This window comes from Gymnoscopelus braueri (assembly GCF_963280865.1).
Source record: "Gymnoscopelus braueri genome assembly, chromosome: 1".
Lineage (NCBI taxonomy): Eukaryota > Metazoa > Chordata > Actinopteri > Myctophiformes > Myctophidae > Gymnoscopelus > Gymnoscopelus braueri.
The window spans coordinates 21,049,663-21,063,610 of record NC_137603.1 but is presented as its reverse complement, the minus strand read 5'-3'; the positions used below and the strand labels follow the sequence as shown (position 1 = coordinate 21,063,610).

Sequence of the window (13,948 nt, the reverse complement as noted above, 5' to 3'; positions counted from 1 at the left end):
TTCTTGTTTTAAATGTATTGAAGTTGTGATGAGTAGGCTATAAACTCAAGTAAAGTATAGAAGTATACCAGTGTACTACTGGTATTTCTGCATTAATTAAATCAGTGTCCTACCTATTCTGTAGAAAACCTGGAGACTGGCAAGTCAGCCACTGTATACTGGCTCTAGATTTGCCGCGGACATGGACAAGTCTTGCCACGGACACGTCTGTCCGTGTACGGACACATTGATGACCCCTGCTATCCTCTCTTCAGCTCCATGGTCTTGTCTACATCGAGAGAGAGGTACTGTAGACAAGAGGTGAAAACTAGAAAAAGTGCTCTTCGGAGCACAGGTCTCTGCCAGGTCAGGTAGGTTATTGTAGGCCAGCAATGTTCAGAATTCGCCAATCAGGATGGAGTATGAAAAATCTGACAGATCCGTCTTGATCACTTGACTATAGAGATAATGTGTACCGATTTGCATGATGTTTGGACAATATTTGTTGGAGTAATGTAAAAAAAATCAGGCCTCCTGGTGGCTCTATGATAGGGCAATGTTAAAAGGGAGGTGACATTTCTTCCTCAATGTAGTGTGAATGTGCATGCAAAGTTTCACCGCAATCGGATGCTGTGTTCATGATTTGCAGCATTTTGCCGTTTATTTTTTTACAATTGCGGCTATTTTTCCAGTTTAATATACTGTTTTGTAAAGCGCTAGCCGTAGCTAAAGCTATGGAATGAACCTGCTAAAGCTATGGAATGAATGGACGCATGCGCAATAACGACCGCGAAGCAAAATGAAAACAACGACGGTGGCCCATAGAGTTAAAAAATAAGCGGCGGCCCGGTGCAATTTACAGAGATTGTTTCACCCACAACGTCTTATAGAAAAGTATTACTGTGCACTTGCTTGGCATGGGATTAAGTCCACAATGTAATGCGGGAGCATTTCAAGAGCAGGCATGTTGCATTATGCATAGATCACCTCGTTGTGGCCTCGTTAGCTTGTTAGCTCGCTAGCCGCCAGGCCGGAAGTGGAAACGTGATGAAAGGATAGTAGGCGGGCTGTACACCGGATCCGAGCACTGAGGATCATAAAGCTCCCGTCCCCAGTCCCCACCGCGCCGACGTCGGTAAATAGACACCCATTAAACTACTGTAGGGTCTGGGTCTGCAAGGTAACAGGAAAGGTGGGCACTAGGGACATCTGGGCACCTCGATGTAAAATTGGCTATTTTGTTCCAAAATGTAAAAAGGTTTAATATTTGGAAATGTTTTTAAAGTATACATGATTAGAACAGGGGTCTTCAACGTTTTCGAGGCCAAGGACCCCCTAGTTGAGAGAGAGATGAAGCAGGGACCCCCACTACATATTGCATAAAATTGTGTTGCAGGTTAAACGTTTTCATAGATTTCATAGATGTTGCACTTTGATGTTGAATTAATGTTAATATGTACACCGGATCCGAGCACTGAGGATCATAAAGCTCCCGTCCCCAGTCCCCATCGCGCCGACGTCGGTAAATAGACACCCATTAAACTACTGTAGGGTCTGGGTCTGCAAGGTAACAGGAAAGGTGGGCACTAGGGACATCTGGGCACCTCGATGTAAAATTGGCTATTTTGTTCCAAAATGTAAAAAGGTTTAATATTTGGAAATGTTTTTAAAGTATACATGATTAGAACAGGGGTCTTCAACGTTTTCGAGGCCAAGGACCCCCTAGTTGAGAGAGAGATGAAGCAGGGACCCCCACTACATATTGCATAAAATTGTGTTGCAGGTTAAACTTTTTCATAGATTTCATAGATGTTGCACTTTGATGTTGAATTAATGTTAATATGTATTTTAAACTGTCAATACTTAGTAAACCTGACCTTTCACTCTGTACTTGGTCTTTTCTTTTTTCGCACCAAACCTCTTTCCCGAAAATAGCCGATCTACAAGCTCACTGCAGATTGGCTATATTTGGTTAAAGTTCTCCTCAGAATAGGAATGCTAGGGTTCAAGTGGTTAATGCAGAAAATAAATAAATCCTATCACGAACATTTGACTGCCCCCCTTTAGTTATTCTGAGGACCCCCTAGGGGTCCCAGACCCCTGGATTAGAACATGCTTAAACATTTGACAATCAAGGTCTAATATTTCTACAATTACTGTATGTTACATCAAGGTGCCCAGATGTCCCTAGTTCCCAGCTATCCTGTATCCATTTAAAAGAGTATTGTTACCCTTTAGCCTAAAATGTGTTTTTTTAATCAAATCAAGCAGTCAGAAAAAGAGAAAAGCTACCATAAGGTGTCTTTTATTTATTTTGATATGTATTTATGCATTTTATGTATTGTATAACATGTACTTTTTAATAAATTATTCATCTGTATTCTCTTTATTGTTAGATAGAACATGCCTAAAACAACCTAAAATAAAAATTATTAGGTAATTGCTAAATAAGTGCGATAATCCGATTAATCGGTTAATCGTTAAGATAATCGACCGATTAATCGATTATGAAATTAATCGTTAGTTGCAGCCCTAGTGTCCGTCCGTGTGTCCGTGTGTCCATCTGTCTGTGAGCAGCTAATCTCAGGCACCGTTGGCCCGGTCGCACACACACACTCCCTGGATGCCAATTCAGAACCTCTGGCCCGAATTTTTCAGATTGGCCTGTTATAGCGCCACCAGGAGGCCAATTTGTGCAAAACCCATTTTTTTATACTACTCCTACAGATTTTGTCCAAACATCACACAAATCGGTACAGAGTATCTCTATAGTCATTCGATCAACATGGATTTGTCAGATGTCCTATATTCCATCCTGATTGCCTAAGATTGCCTTCCAAAGTTTGCAGGATTGATTCGTTTTCAACAAAATGCCTCACATCATGAACGCAGCATGCAATTTCAGTGACATTCTGCACGCATATTCCCACTAGGCCGAGGAAGAAATGCCACCCTTTTCACATTGGCCAGTTATAGCGCCACCAGCAGGTCTATTTTAGCAAAACACATTTCTGGAACAAAATGCCTCAAATCATGAATGCAGTGTCCAATTGCCATGAAAGGCCTAAGAAGAAATGGCACCCTTTTCACATTGGCCGATTATAGCGCCACCCGGAGGCCACAATAACCTACCTGACCTGGCGGAGACCTGTGCTCCGAGGAGCACTTTTTCTAGTTTTGCCTTTTTTATAAGGGAAGCTTTGACAGGATTTTTTTACAAGGGAAGCTCAGCATGATGGGATATCTGTGTACAGTGTGTGTGTGTGTGTGTGTGTGTGTGTGTGTGTGTGTGTGTGTGTGTGTGTGTGTGTGCGTGTGCGTGCGTGCGTGCGCGCGTGCGTGAGTGTGTGTGTGTGTGTGTGTGCATGCGTGCGTTTGTGCGTGACTGCACACGTGAATGAGAGTATTCTCATTGGGAGCCTAACAGCACAGTGTCAGTGTGGTGTGACAGACTTCATTGGTCAACTAACAGCTTTGTCTCAGCATTGGAAAGATGCAGTACTCGTCAGCAGGTGTTTAAATTACTTTTCACATGTTCTTTTAGCCTTCGGCTCATGAGAAATCACAAAATGACTGGCCGATCAGGAACAGTGTTGTAACTGCTGTTCTGCACCACAGTGGAGAGCAGCCCCTGATTGGTCAATGCAGTTGGTGATGTGAATACAGAAGCTTGCAAAACAACAAGTGGTAACGTTAACGCATGAAAGAATAAATACAGCTATAAGTGCAGTCTTTGTAGAATAGACGCAATCATAATAATTAGGACAAGAGCCTGCAGAGTTTCTCAGCAGAAAAGATGTTTACGCTGTTCCTTCTGACTGGATTTGGAAAGCGCACCAATGATGCCGTCAGATGTTTTGTAACAGTGATTGCCTGAAGCAGTTTGTCGGTCAAGGTAAGTACTCCCGCCCACTATTACTGGTCTCCTATTGGCTGAAGTGCAGACTGATATTCTGGGGAACGTTTGTGATCCCACGTGATCAGCCTTCTTGTGCCAGATGTGTAGAGAGCACCAATGAGTCTGGAGTCTCACCTGCAGCTGCAAACTGTTAAATGTAATTCAGCTGTGTTTATTAGGGAGAGGGAGCCCATCTGGTAACGGGAGGAAGAGCTTTGAAATATTAATGGAGAATCTTGGGCATGGCCAATTTAAAAGTGATTTTTATTTTCTGCACCACAAACAAATCATCAGTGTGCGTCTGATGAAGAAGAAAATACTGCAAAATAAATATTTACAACAAAATAACTGGAATCACAGACAGAGATCCTCAAAGGAGAACAGATAAGGCCATCCACGAAAATCAAGTTTCCGGGCAGGATTACCACACATGGAGGGAGCAGATAACCGTACAGGATTGAATGTGATGTGATAAAAAAAAAAACCTTGCTGTATCACGATGAAATTGCACCCACCTCACCATGTGAACAGGATCTTTTTGAACTGGTGGTGCGTCAGCCTAAGACAGACATCATTCACATTCATAGTTACTTACTACTATAAGTGGTGCTGGTGAGTGCTGGTCAAATAGCAACCAGTACAGCAGAGGTCATGGCTGGATGCAAACTTCACATCAAATAGCAACCAGCAAAGTCAATATAGTTGGATGTAAGGGAGCGTAGGTCTACTTTAGGGATACATGATTGTAGGGTCTCAGGGACCCTGGTCATCCCTCAGCGATGTTGATTATTTACACTTTACACATTTCCTCAAATTCTGCAAAGATTTCTATGACTATTTTGTACTCTTGAACAGTATTACAATTAGCAGTAAAAACACATGCTGTCATATTTGAATGATTCATTCAAGCTATAAATTGTATTTATATATTATAATTTGCATCAATTTATCTTTGGCACTCTCAAAAACTTCCTCTCAAGTGAAGAGTTGCTCAGGGAGACTGGGGTGTTAAGGCTTATTAATACTTTGTTGCACAACTGTGTCACTCGACAAACATCATGTTCAACTGAAACATTTTAACTCCTACCAATTATTTTCTTTTTTGGCTGTCATGCTCACTAGTTAATAATAGGAGTTAATAATTCACTGCTCCTCCTTGAGTGTCAAAAGGGTCTGAGTTCAAATCTGACCCCTGTCGTGTCTTGCATAACTCCCCTCTCTCTCTCACAATGTCAAATTATAGATTTTGTTCATGAGTATCCATGCATTTAGCAGGATAGTGTACAATGAAGGCAGAAGTAGAATTACTGAGAAAGAAACGGAGCACTTTGATAACACAACACACCGACCAGAGAGACTCAGTTGGAACACTATTCTCTCTATGTCATGTTCCATTTGAACACTGAATAAAAAGGAGTGGCTAACAGGGAAATTACTGTAAAAGGATGTGCTGTATGCTGAAAACAGCAGCAGCTCCATTCACACCTTTAAAACATTAATAATGTACTGGTCACCTCCATTTACACCTTTAAAACAATAACAATGTACGGGTCCCCTCCATTCACACCTTTAAAACAATAACAATGTACTGGTCCCCTCCATTCACACCTTTAAAACAATAACAATGTGCTGGTCCCCTCCATTCACACCTTTAAAACATTAACAATGTACTGGTCCCCTCCATTCACATTTAAAACATTAACAATGTACTGGTACTCTCCATTCACACCTTCAAAACAATAACAATGTGCTGGTCTCCTCCATTCCATTCACACCTTTAAAACAATAACAATGTGTGTTCTTTATTTCTGACAGTTTAATAATATTTTTCATCTCTCATCCATGGGGCTGTTACATTCCAGCACAGTCTCATTTAGTTTTTTCACTAATTTAGTCAATGTCAAACCCCAGAGGATATTCAGTTACGCTCCCAAACTTAAAACATCTCATTAAATAAGTTTAAAAACCCTGTAAAGAGAGCGGAGGGGCCTCACTTCAGCATTCCTTTATACCAGTGGGGAATCTGTTCACCTTGGAGCCTTTTCCTCAGCACTGTTTCATTAGCGTTACGGTGACTTTGCATGATATTATCCATTAATCAGAGAAAAAAGTGAAGAAAAACATGTATTTTATTTTGAACACCCACACATTCTAATGAATAAAACATTAGTTTGTAGACCACAGACATCAGCACCAGGCATGATAATCCAGACAACAATGTGACAGACCCTGAAGGTCTGACCCGATGGTCAAGATACAATGTATCCCCTGAGCAAGCAGGCAGGCTCTATTAGCTCGATAGTAAAAACGTCAGGACTTGTGCAGGAAACCGGGTTCAAATAGGGGTAGAAGAGGAAAGTTACATAGTGTAGCTTTAAGTGTCAGACTTAAAGCTACTTAAGTCTGCACTTAAATCCAGATCCACATCGGTTGCATACATTGCACTGTATACCACATATGACCCAACGTAGCAATGCTCATTGCTGACTTTATCGATAGGATAGTAGGTTAACAGGAAATGGGGAGAGAGATGGGGAGTGACATGCAGTAAAGGCCGTTGAGATCAGGACTCGAACCTGCAACGTGCTGTCAGGCTACTTTGGAGCCTAGGTGCCTGGACCGCTACGCCAGGGCTACGGGCCTGTATAGAGTTTGTTGACCGTAGTCTCCCAGGGGTCTATACTGGCTGGCCCCCTCCTTTGGCTCTACACCAAATCTCTCTCACAGAAAAAGAGCAGATCTACAATCGGGGGGGGCAGGCGTCAAATAAGAATGAATGTCTAACTAGAAAAAGTGCTCCTCGGAGCACAGGTCTCCGCCAGGTCAGGTACGTTATTGTGGCCTCCTGGTGGCGCTATAAAAGGCCAATGTGAAAAGGGTGCCATTTATTCTTAGGTCTTTCACGGCAATCAGACACTGCATTCATGATTTGAGGCATTTTGTTCCAAAAATGTGTTTTGCTAAATTAGACCTGCTGGTGGCGCTATAACAGGCCAATGTGAAAAGGGTGGCATTTCTTCCTCGGCCTAGTGGGAATGTGCGTGTGAAAATTCACGGAAATCGCAAGCTGCGTGCATAGTTTGAGGCTTTTTGTTCAAAACGGACCAATCCTGCAAACTTTGGAAGCCAACCATAGGCAATGAGGATGGAATATGTGAAATCGGACAGATTTGTGTTGAACACATGACTATAGAGATACTGTGTACCGATTTGCATGACGTTTGGATAAAATCTGTAGGAGTAATGTAAAAAAAAAAGGGTTTTGCACAAATCGGCCTCCTGGTGGCGCTATAACAGGCCCATGTGAAAAAATTGGGGCAGAGGTTCTGAATTGGCATCCAGGGAGTGTGTGTGCACAGTTTCGGAGCGACCGGGCCAACGGTGCCAGAGATTAGCTGGTAACACACAGACAGGACACACGGACGGACGGACGGACAGGGGCGAAAACATACTCTCTCGCCATGCCTTTCGGCCTGGCGGAGACAATAATAATCCACGTCTCACTTGACTGGAGAAATAGTGCATTTTATTTTGCCAATTTTCTAAAGAATGTGGTTAATATTTGTGACAAGTTATGATGGAAACCCATTCAGTGAAATGGAGTGCAGTGATTGAATTTTGATAAGCACAAAGACTCAAATGAGGCTCAGAATGCTTTGCCTGAGTACTAGAAACACACCATTAGGGTGATTACTGTAACCCTGAGATCATTAAGCAAGGGATAATTGACGGGTGCCTAATCACCGCTTATTACACGGCTACTTAATAAATAAATTAATAAATTGACCCGCAGGTTGATATGAGCAGGTGCTCAGAGCCTTTGATTAGACAGCAATTGACCAATCAGAATCAAGCATTCAACCAAGCTGTGTAATAAGCAAGGGATCATTTACGGTGAGCAGGTCATTGTTGAGAAATAAACCCCGACAGGATGATTAGATCCGACGCAAAGCTTATTACAATAAATTGACCCAAAAGTAACAAAACAAAGGATTTAATTGCTTACGGTAATGAAAGTAGTCAATTTATGCCAGGTCACGGTGCGTCCAGTGCAACGTGTCACCTTGGAAAACAACAGGAAGTTTTGATCAAATGGGATACATTTTCGGTTACTGCATTGTCTATGTCTCGCTTCAATTTAAAAAATATATATATCTTGAGAGCAATGTTTAATTGTAAATGACATTGTGCATTTGTCTACATGGCTGCCATGTTGGATACGGTACAAAATCAAGCAGCGCAGCAGGTGCTCTGAGTCTTTCATTAGACAGAGGTCTGTTATTGAGGTCAGTGGTCATTATTCAGAAATAACACACCGCTGAATTCAGTGATTGACCAATCAGAATCAAGCATTCAACCGTGTAATAAACAACAATAATGGCGTTGTTGCTAATCTGAAAAAATAATGCGATGGCCATCTGTAAACACAACTGAGGATGTTATGTAGTCGCTGCGGCAGCAACACGAGAAGATGGAGAATGTGGGACTAGATCAAATGGGGATAAACATAAAGAGACCGATATTGTAGACATAGTGAGGCAGAGTGGGTGAGAGAGAGAGGAAGTGAGAGAGAGCGAGAGAGAGAGAGAGAGAGAGAGGGGGAGACAGAGAGGCCCCCTGGTAGCCGTCCTGTGAAGCGACAGGCTGATAAACACCTGCGACCAGGATGACACAATGACATGCTGTGCTCATCTCCTCTCATCTCCAGATAATGGTAATAAACAGCGGCTTAAATGAGCATGCCACCTGATTTAGTGTGTGTGCATGTGTGTGTGTCTTTGTATTGGTGTCTGCATTAGTCTGTATGTGCATACGCCTGTCTTTGTATTGGCGTTTGCATTAGTTTGTGTGAGTGCGTGCGTGCGTGCGTGCGTGCGTGCGTGCGTGCGTGCGTGTGTGAGCCTAAATGAGCAGGCCCTGCAGTGTGACAGGACTTTATGGATGGTGTGTGTTAAATTATATTAAAGGCCATCATATCTCCACCTCCATCAGCCTCTCTCTTTCTCTCTCTTTCTCTCTCTCTCTCTCTCTCTCTCTCTCTCTCTCTCTCTCTCTCTCTCTTAAACTAATTTTCGTTTTCATGTGCAAGCATGTAAATTACTAACTAACCTGTATCATTGTAATGACTATTCTTATTATAATAAGTATTTTCTTATTCTTATTCTTATTCTTCTTATTCTTATTCTTATTCTTATTCTTATAAGAGGATGACTTTGACCACAACATTCTAATGAACGCACACAGTTTAAATAATTATGTTCACTCTTGCTTTCATTTTCTGATTTGAATCTCTTAAAATATACAGCGTCTTTGGACTTGAGCATATTCATTTAGCTTAGAGGTGATTGAAAATAACATAAACGTATACAAAATAATGTTATAAGTGATAAGTGATTGTTATCACAGTGTTCCGCGGCAACCCTGAACTGCCATCACGGCACAATAGGTGCCATGGCATCCACTTTGAGAAACCCTGGGATAGAGAGAGATGGTACACAACACTGTGTTCCTCTGTGTTGGAGGACGAAAGGGGGAGTTGACATAGGTGTGACACTGTTTGAGTTGGGTGACAGTGTGGTGAACACTTCATCAGAATAACATACCACTCCAACACTCTGTCAACACTTCCTCATGACGAGTGTTTACATTGGGTGACACGGTGTGATGACGGGGTGACAGGGTGTTTATATTGGGTGATGTGATGGCCTGTTTCTTTGTTCTGGCCTGTTTGCTTGTTCTTTCCATAATGTCTCTATAATCTTCCCTTTCCTGAAAACAACAATTTATGGGAACTTGTACAAAAAAACTGTTCACCCATTTTATTTTTTTTTACCTGTAAACCTGTTACAATGAAGTTGACGTGTTGACAGAGTGATTTTGGTGACAGTGTGATGAAGTGGTGACAGAGTGACAGTGGATGAAGGGGCAAAGTGGCAGTGGATGAAGTGGCAGAGTGGCAGAGTGACTGAGTGACAGAGTAGCCTGAGGCTACGAGCTCAATCCATGGTCTTGAAGGGCGGACCCAAACACAGCCGCCCGGATTTGTGCGTGGCTTCCTATTGCTTCACCAATCTATGTCCCCGCCTCCCCTCCCCTCCCCCCCTCGGCCTGTGCACGGAGCACGCTGACGTCACCAAATTTAGAGCGACGCCCCTCTGCACTCTGATTGGTTAGGAGATAACAAGGTCCAAGACCATCGTTCCTGCATGGCTCCCCCAGGCTTTTTTTCTTTTGTAAAAAAAAAAAAAGCCTGGGTTTCCGAGGCTAGTGACAGAGTGACAGTGGATGGAGTGACAGAGTGAAAGTGGATGGAGTGACAGAGTTACAGTGGATGGAGTGACAGAGTGAAAGTGGATGGAGTGACAGAGTAACAGTGGATGAAGTGACAGAGTGACAGTGGATGGAGTGACAGATTGACAGTAGGAGTGAATATGCCGTATCTACTAAGTCTGTGTGTGTGTGTGTGTGTGTGTGTGTGTGTGTGTGTGTGTGTGTGTGTGTGTGTGTGTGATTGCGTGGTCACTTCTAACCTCCAGTGGAAAGGTCCATGTCTTTGAAGCAGCGATGGGGATCAAACAGCCACTGTGCCTCAGAACCACACCTCTGGTTACACGCACGCACGCACGCGCGCACGCACGCACGCACACGCACGACACACACACACACACGCACGTGTCTGTCTGCATACATGCGTGCGTGCGTGTGGCATTTTGTTCTCCTCTTGAACCGCCAGGCCCTAGGGATAGTTTACAAAGGAGCTGGGGGTGTGGGAGAGTTTAGAGCTTCCTGACTCGCTCACAGAGGAGGTGAGCTGACAGAAACGAGTCTTAACAGCTTTGAAAACGCCCGGCGCAGCGGGACAAGCAAAAACGGAGGAGGTGAACATGACGGAGGAGGGGAAAGAGTCCATACTAATGATTCAGGGAGTCTTTTTTCCTCCACTCTGCAATTATGCCTCAATTTCCCTCCTGACGTTTGGGAGCTTTCATGTCAGCTTCAATGGAGAGACCGGCTCATCCTGAGCATACGGTAATGATCGTTCAGTGCTACAAAAACATTTGTTCCATCTTACATTTTATACCATGCACCGTGTGCCTTGTCTGTTTTTGTAGGTGTTTGAATTTCCGTGAACCTCTATGTGTATTGCAGTGTACATGTGCTGATTCAGTACAGCAAATTGGCCAGACATTGCAAAGACGTCGTTCAAAAACACACTGAAGTGATCCCACTATGCATTATAGGTAGGCTAGTCTGTGCAACAGAAGTCTCACATAGCCAGATGACCAGAGATCATCGGCAAGAACGGCTGCTAACAAACCTACGCCCACTGCTTTTAAAACAAAACATATGACATCACAATATGAAGCATCACCCTTTTCATTGGTTTGGCAATGCTATGTTTTGTCTTTTGGGGTGGGGGGGTTTAATCTCCAAAACACCAGACATATCAGTATGCATAGATCTCTGATCGTCTGGCTATGAGACTAGTGATGCAGAAACTTTTCATACCGTTGTTACAGAATTGGCAATGGTATAAGAGTAAGCGATTGGTCGGATAAGTAGGTACCATTTTAATTACGGAAATAAATAGAATAAATATACATTGGATTCATTGCAAACAAACCACTAGGGGGCGATCCCAACTTGCTTGCGATGGTTTTTGAAAACCTTATGCCCATACTTAACAGCATGCCAAAAATCAAAAATTTGTCACCAAGTGCACGATTGTTATGATTTTTTACATATTCCCTCCCCGCTTATAAGCATGTTAAGCTCCTGCCAGCCATCGTGGACGCCAACTTGAAAATTATGCGTTTCTAGAAGTTCGATTTTCCTAATTTTTCTGTATGTTATTTAGCATACCCAATAGTAACAGAATCCATTGACAAATCTCTTCCATCAATTATTTGGGGTTTCAACCATACCTATCTAATATTGGATTAATTGCAAACAGACCACTAGGGGGCGATCTCAACTTGCTTGCGATGGTTTTTTAAAACCTTATGCCCATACCTAACACCATGCCAAAAATCTAAAAGTAGTCACCAAGTGCACGATTCTTATGAATTCCCTCCCAGGTACCTGCCTCCTCCCAGCACTCTCTTTCCGTTTCCTGGGTAATTGACTGAGAGTGAGTGAGTGAGTGAGTGAGTGAGTGAGTGAGTGAGTGAGTGAGTGAAGCACAAGTCATGGTCAGGTGCGTATCTATGGATTGGCCCAAAGCTCACAACGCGTCACATCGTGATGAGTTGTGAGCTTACAGATCTGCTATTTTCAAATAAATAGTACAAATCATTAAAAATAACAAAAATCATTTTAACAATACAAATCTTGTATGGGGGGGGGTCCATGGCACAAAATATTTTCCGATCCAGAGCCAAATACATATTAATTTGGGGGTGCATGACACAAAAAGGTTTGAGAACCACTGGTCTGGGGCAACAGCAGGAAGAGCAACTGCAAGGCCAATACTGGCGCTCCTTGTTTGGGACAGCTGTCTTGTTGACCAGCTAATTGAACAGTCATGTCCTCTATCCTGAGATGGGCAGTGCACATATATCTTCTGTGTGCGAACAGAGGTTCAGGCAGCTCTTTCATGAAGGTCTTGAAGGTCAGAGTGGTTAGAACGTGGGGATAGATGACCCAAGACTGCAGGTTGACATCAACCCCTCTCTTCAGGAGCTCCCTCAGGGCTTGCTGACAAACACTAGTAACTGTGACCCGGAATAAACTCTCCATGTGGAGGTTTTTGCTGAGGTCAGTGGTTCTCAAACATGTTTTAATTTCAAGAACCCCCACCACACTTTCAGAGTTACAGACATTTGGAACCCCCTCAAGGAACCCTGAGGGTCCCTGGAGAACCACTGGCTTTGGTACACAATTTCGGGTAGATCTGTGCAAAGCTCAAATATTTTTTGGAAAAAATAGGCAATTTTAACATTTAGGTGCCCACTCTTCTTTTGTGCCCACTCTTCCGGTTACCTTGCCGAATACCTTTCCCTTATCATTGTATTGAGGAAGTTCAGAGAGCGAAAGAAGCCACTTCCCCTCCCCTAACAGCAATTGGGAAAGAACGGAATACATCCTATGAATGCATGCTACCAAATACATTCTTTCCTTCACATTTTGCACATTTATACAACAATCACATGACTTTCTTGCATTTTAAAATCCTATATCCTAAATATAATCTAAAATGTTACTTAAATAGATTTTAAGCACAAAGGAACCATAAAAGCACTCTTTCCTTCTGATTTCACAACCTATTATATTCTACCAATAGTTTTTCATATGCCACAAATGAGTTATAATAACTTAAAGGTAGTGTAAGTGATATTATTTGGTTAAAAGGTTAACGCTCTATCAGATAGTAATCATTGCTAAGAACCTCCCCATTTATCCATCTCTTTAATAAACAGAAAATATTTTTTTTGCAATGAGGACTATCCATTTATCAGCTTCAATTGTATAGTGTTCCAGTTTTGTTTAGTTTTTGTTCTTGTCTTCTTATTTCTTTGTGTCATCACTTCCAATTTGTTTATGCTTTATCTGGTGTGTTTCTCCCGAAAAAATTGTATCCCGACCTGAAAACGCATTTTCAGTTTACTAAAGAGCTGTAAAGAGCCATGTTACTGAACTGTTACTCTATACCAATGCTTGCTATCAGAACATAGAGATTTTTAACACTCATTCATTTTATTTTAATAACCTACATTATGAAATAACCCTGATCATCATCCATTGGCAAGGCTTTTGGTTTTAGGCACAGATTCCATCAAGAACTGTTTGCCCACAAGTTTATACATAGGCATTATGCTTGCATCACATACTATAATTTTAGTTCAAAATGCTATACTAGGTTAAATTATTGGATGTGGTTTGTTTGAATTCTTATAAGAGTTGTCTACTGCATCTAGGTTTCATAGTGAATTCTGTATTGATTTGGACAAATCAAATCAAAGATATTTTATGTTCTGCCGTCTTCTCAGTGGCAAGTCCTCAAAATACTTTTCAGTAGAAATGGCAGAATGGACACTGACTGTTAACAGAGTACAGTGGTCAAAGTTGTGT

The 13,948-nt window shown here is 42.2% G+C and overlaps 1 protein-coding gene across 1 annotated transcript in view; it reads right to left on the bottom strand.

The window, feature by feature from the left end:
• Positions 1 to 12,616, bottom strand: part of LOC308087886 (NADPH oxidase 2-like) — a gene marked incomplete at both ends in the record, with an annotated part of 46,343 nt that extends 33,727 nt beyond the window's left edge. The window contains one exon of the mRNA XM_080432107.1: positions 12,307 to 12,616. Within this exon, the coding sequence (XP_080288233.1) occupies positions 12,307 to 12,616 (310 nt within the window). The remainder of the gene's footprint in view (positions 1 to 12,306) is intronic.
• Positions 12,617 to 13,948: the final 1,332 nt, after the last annotated feature.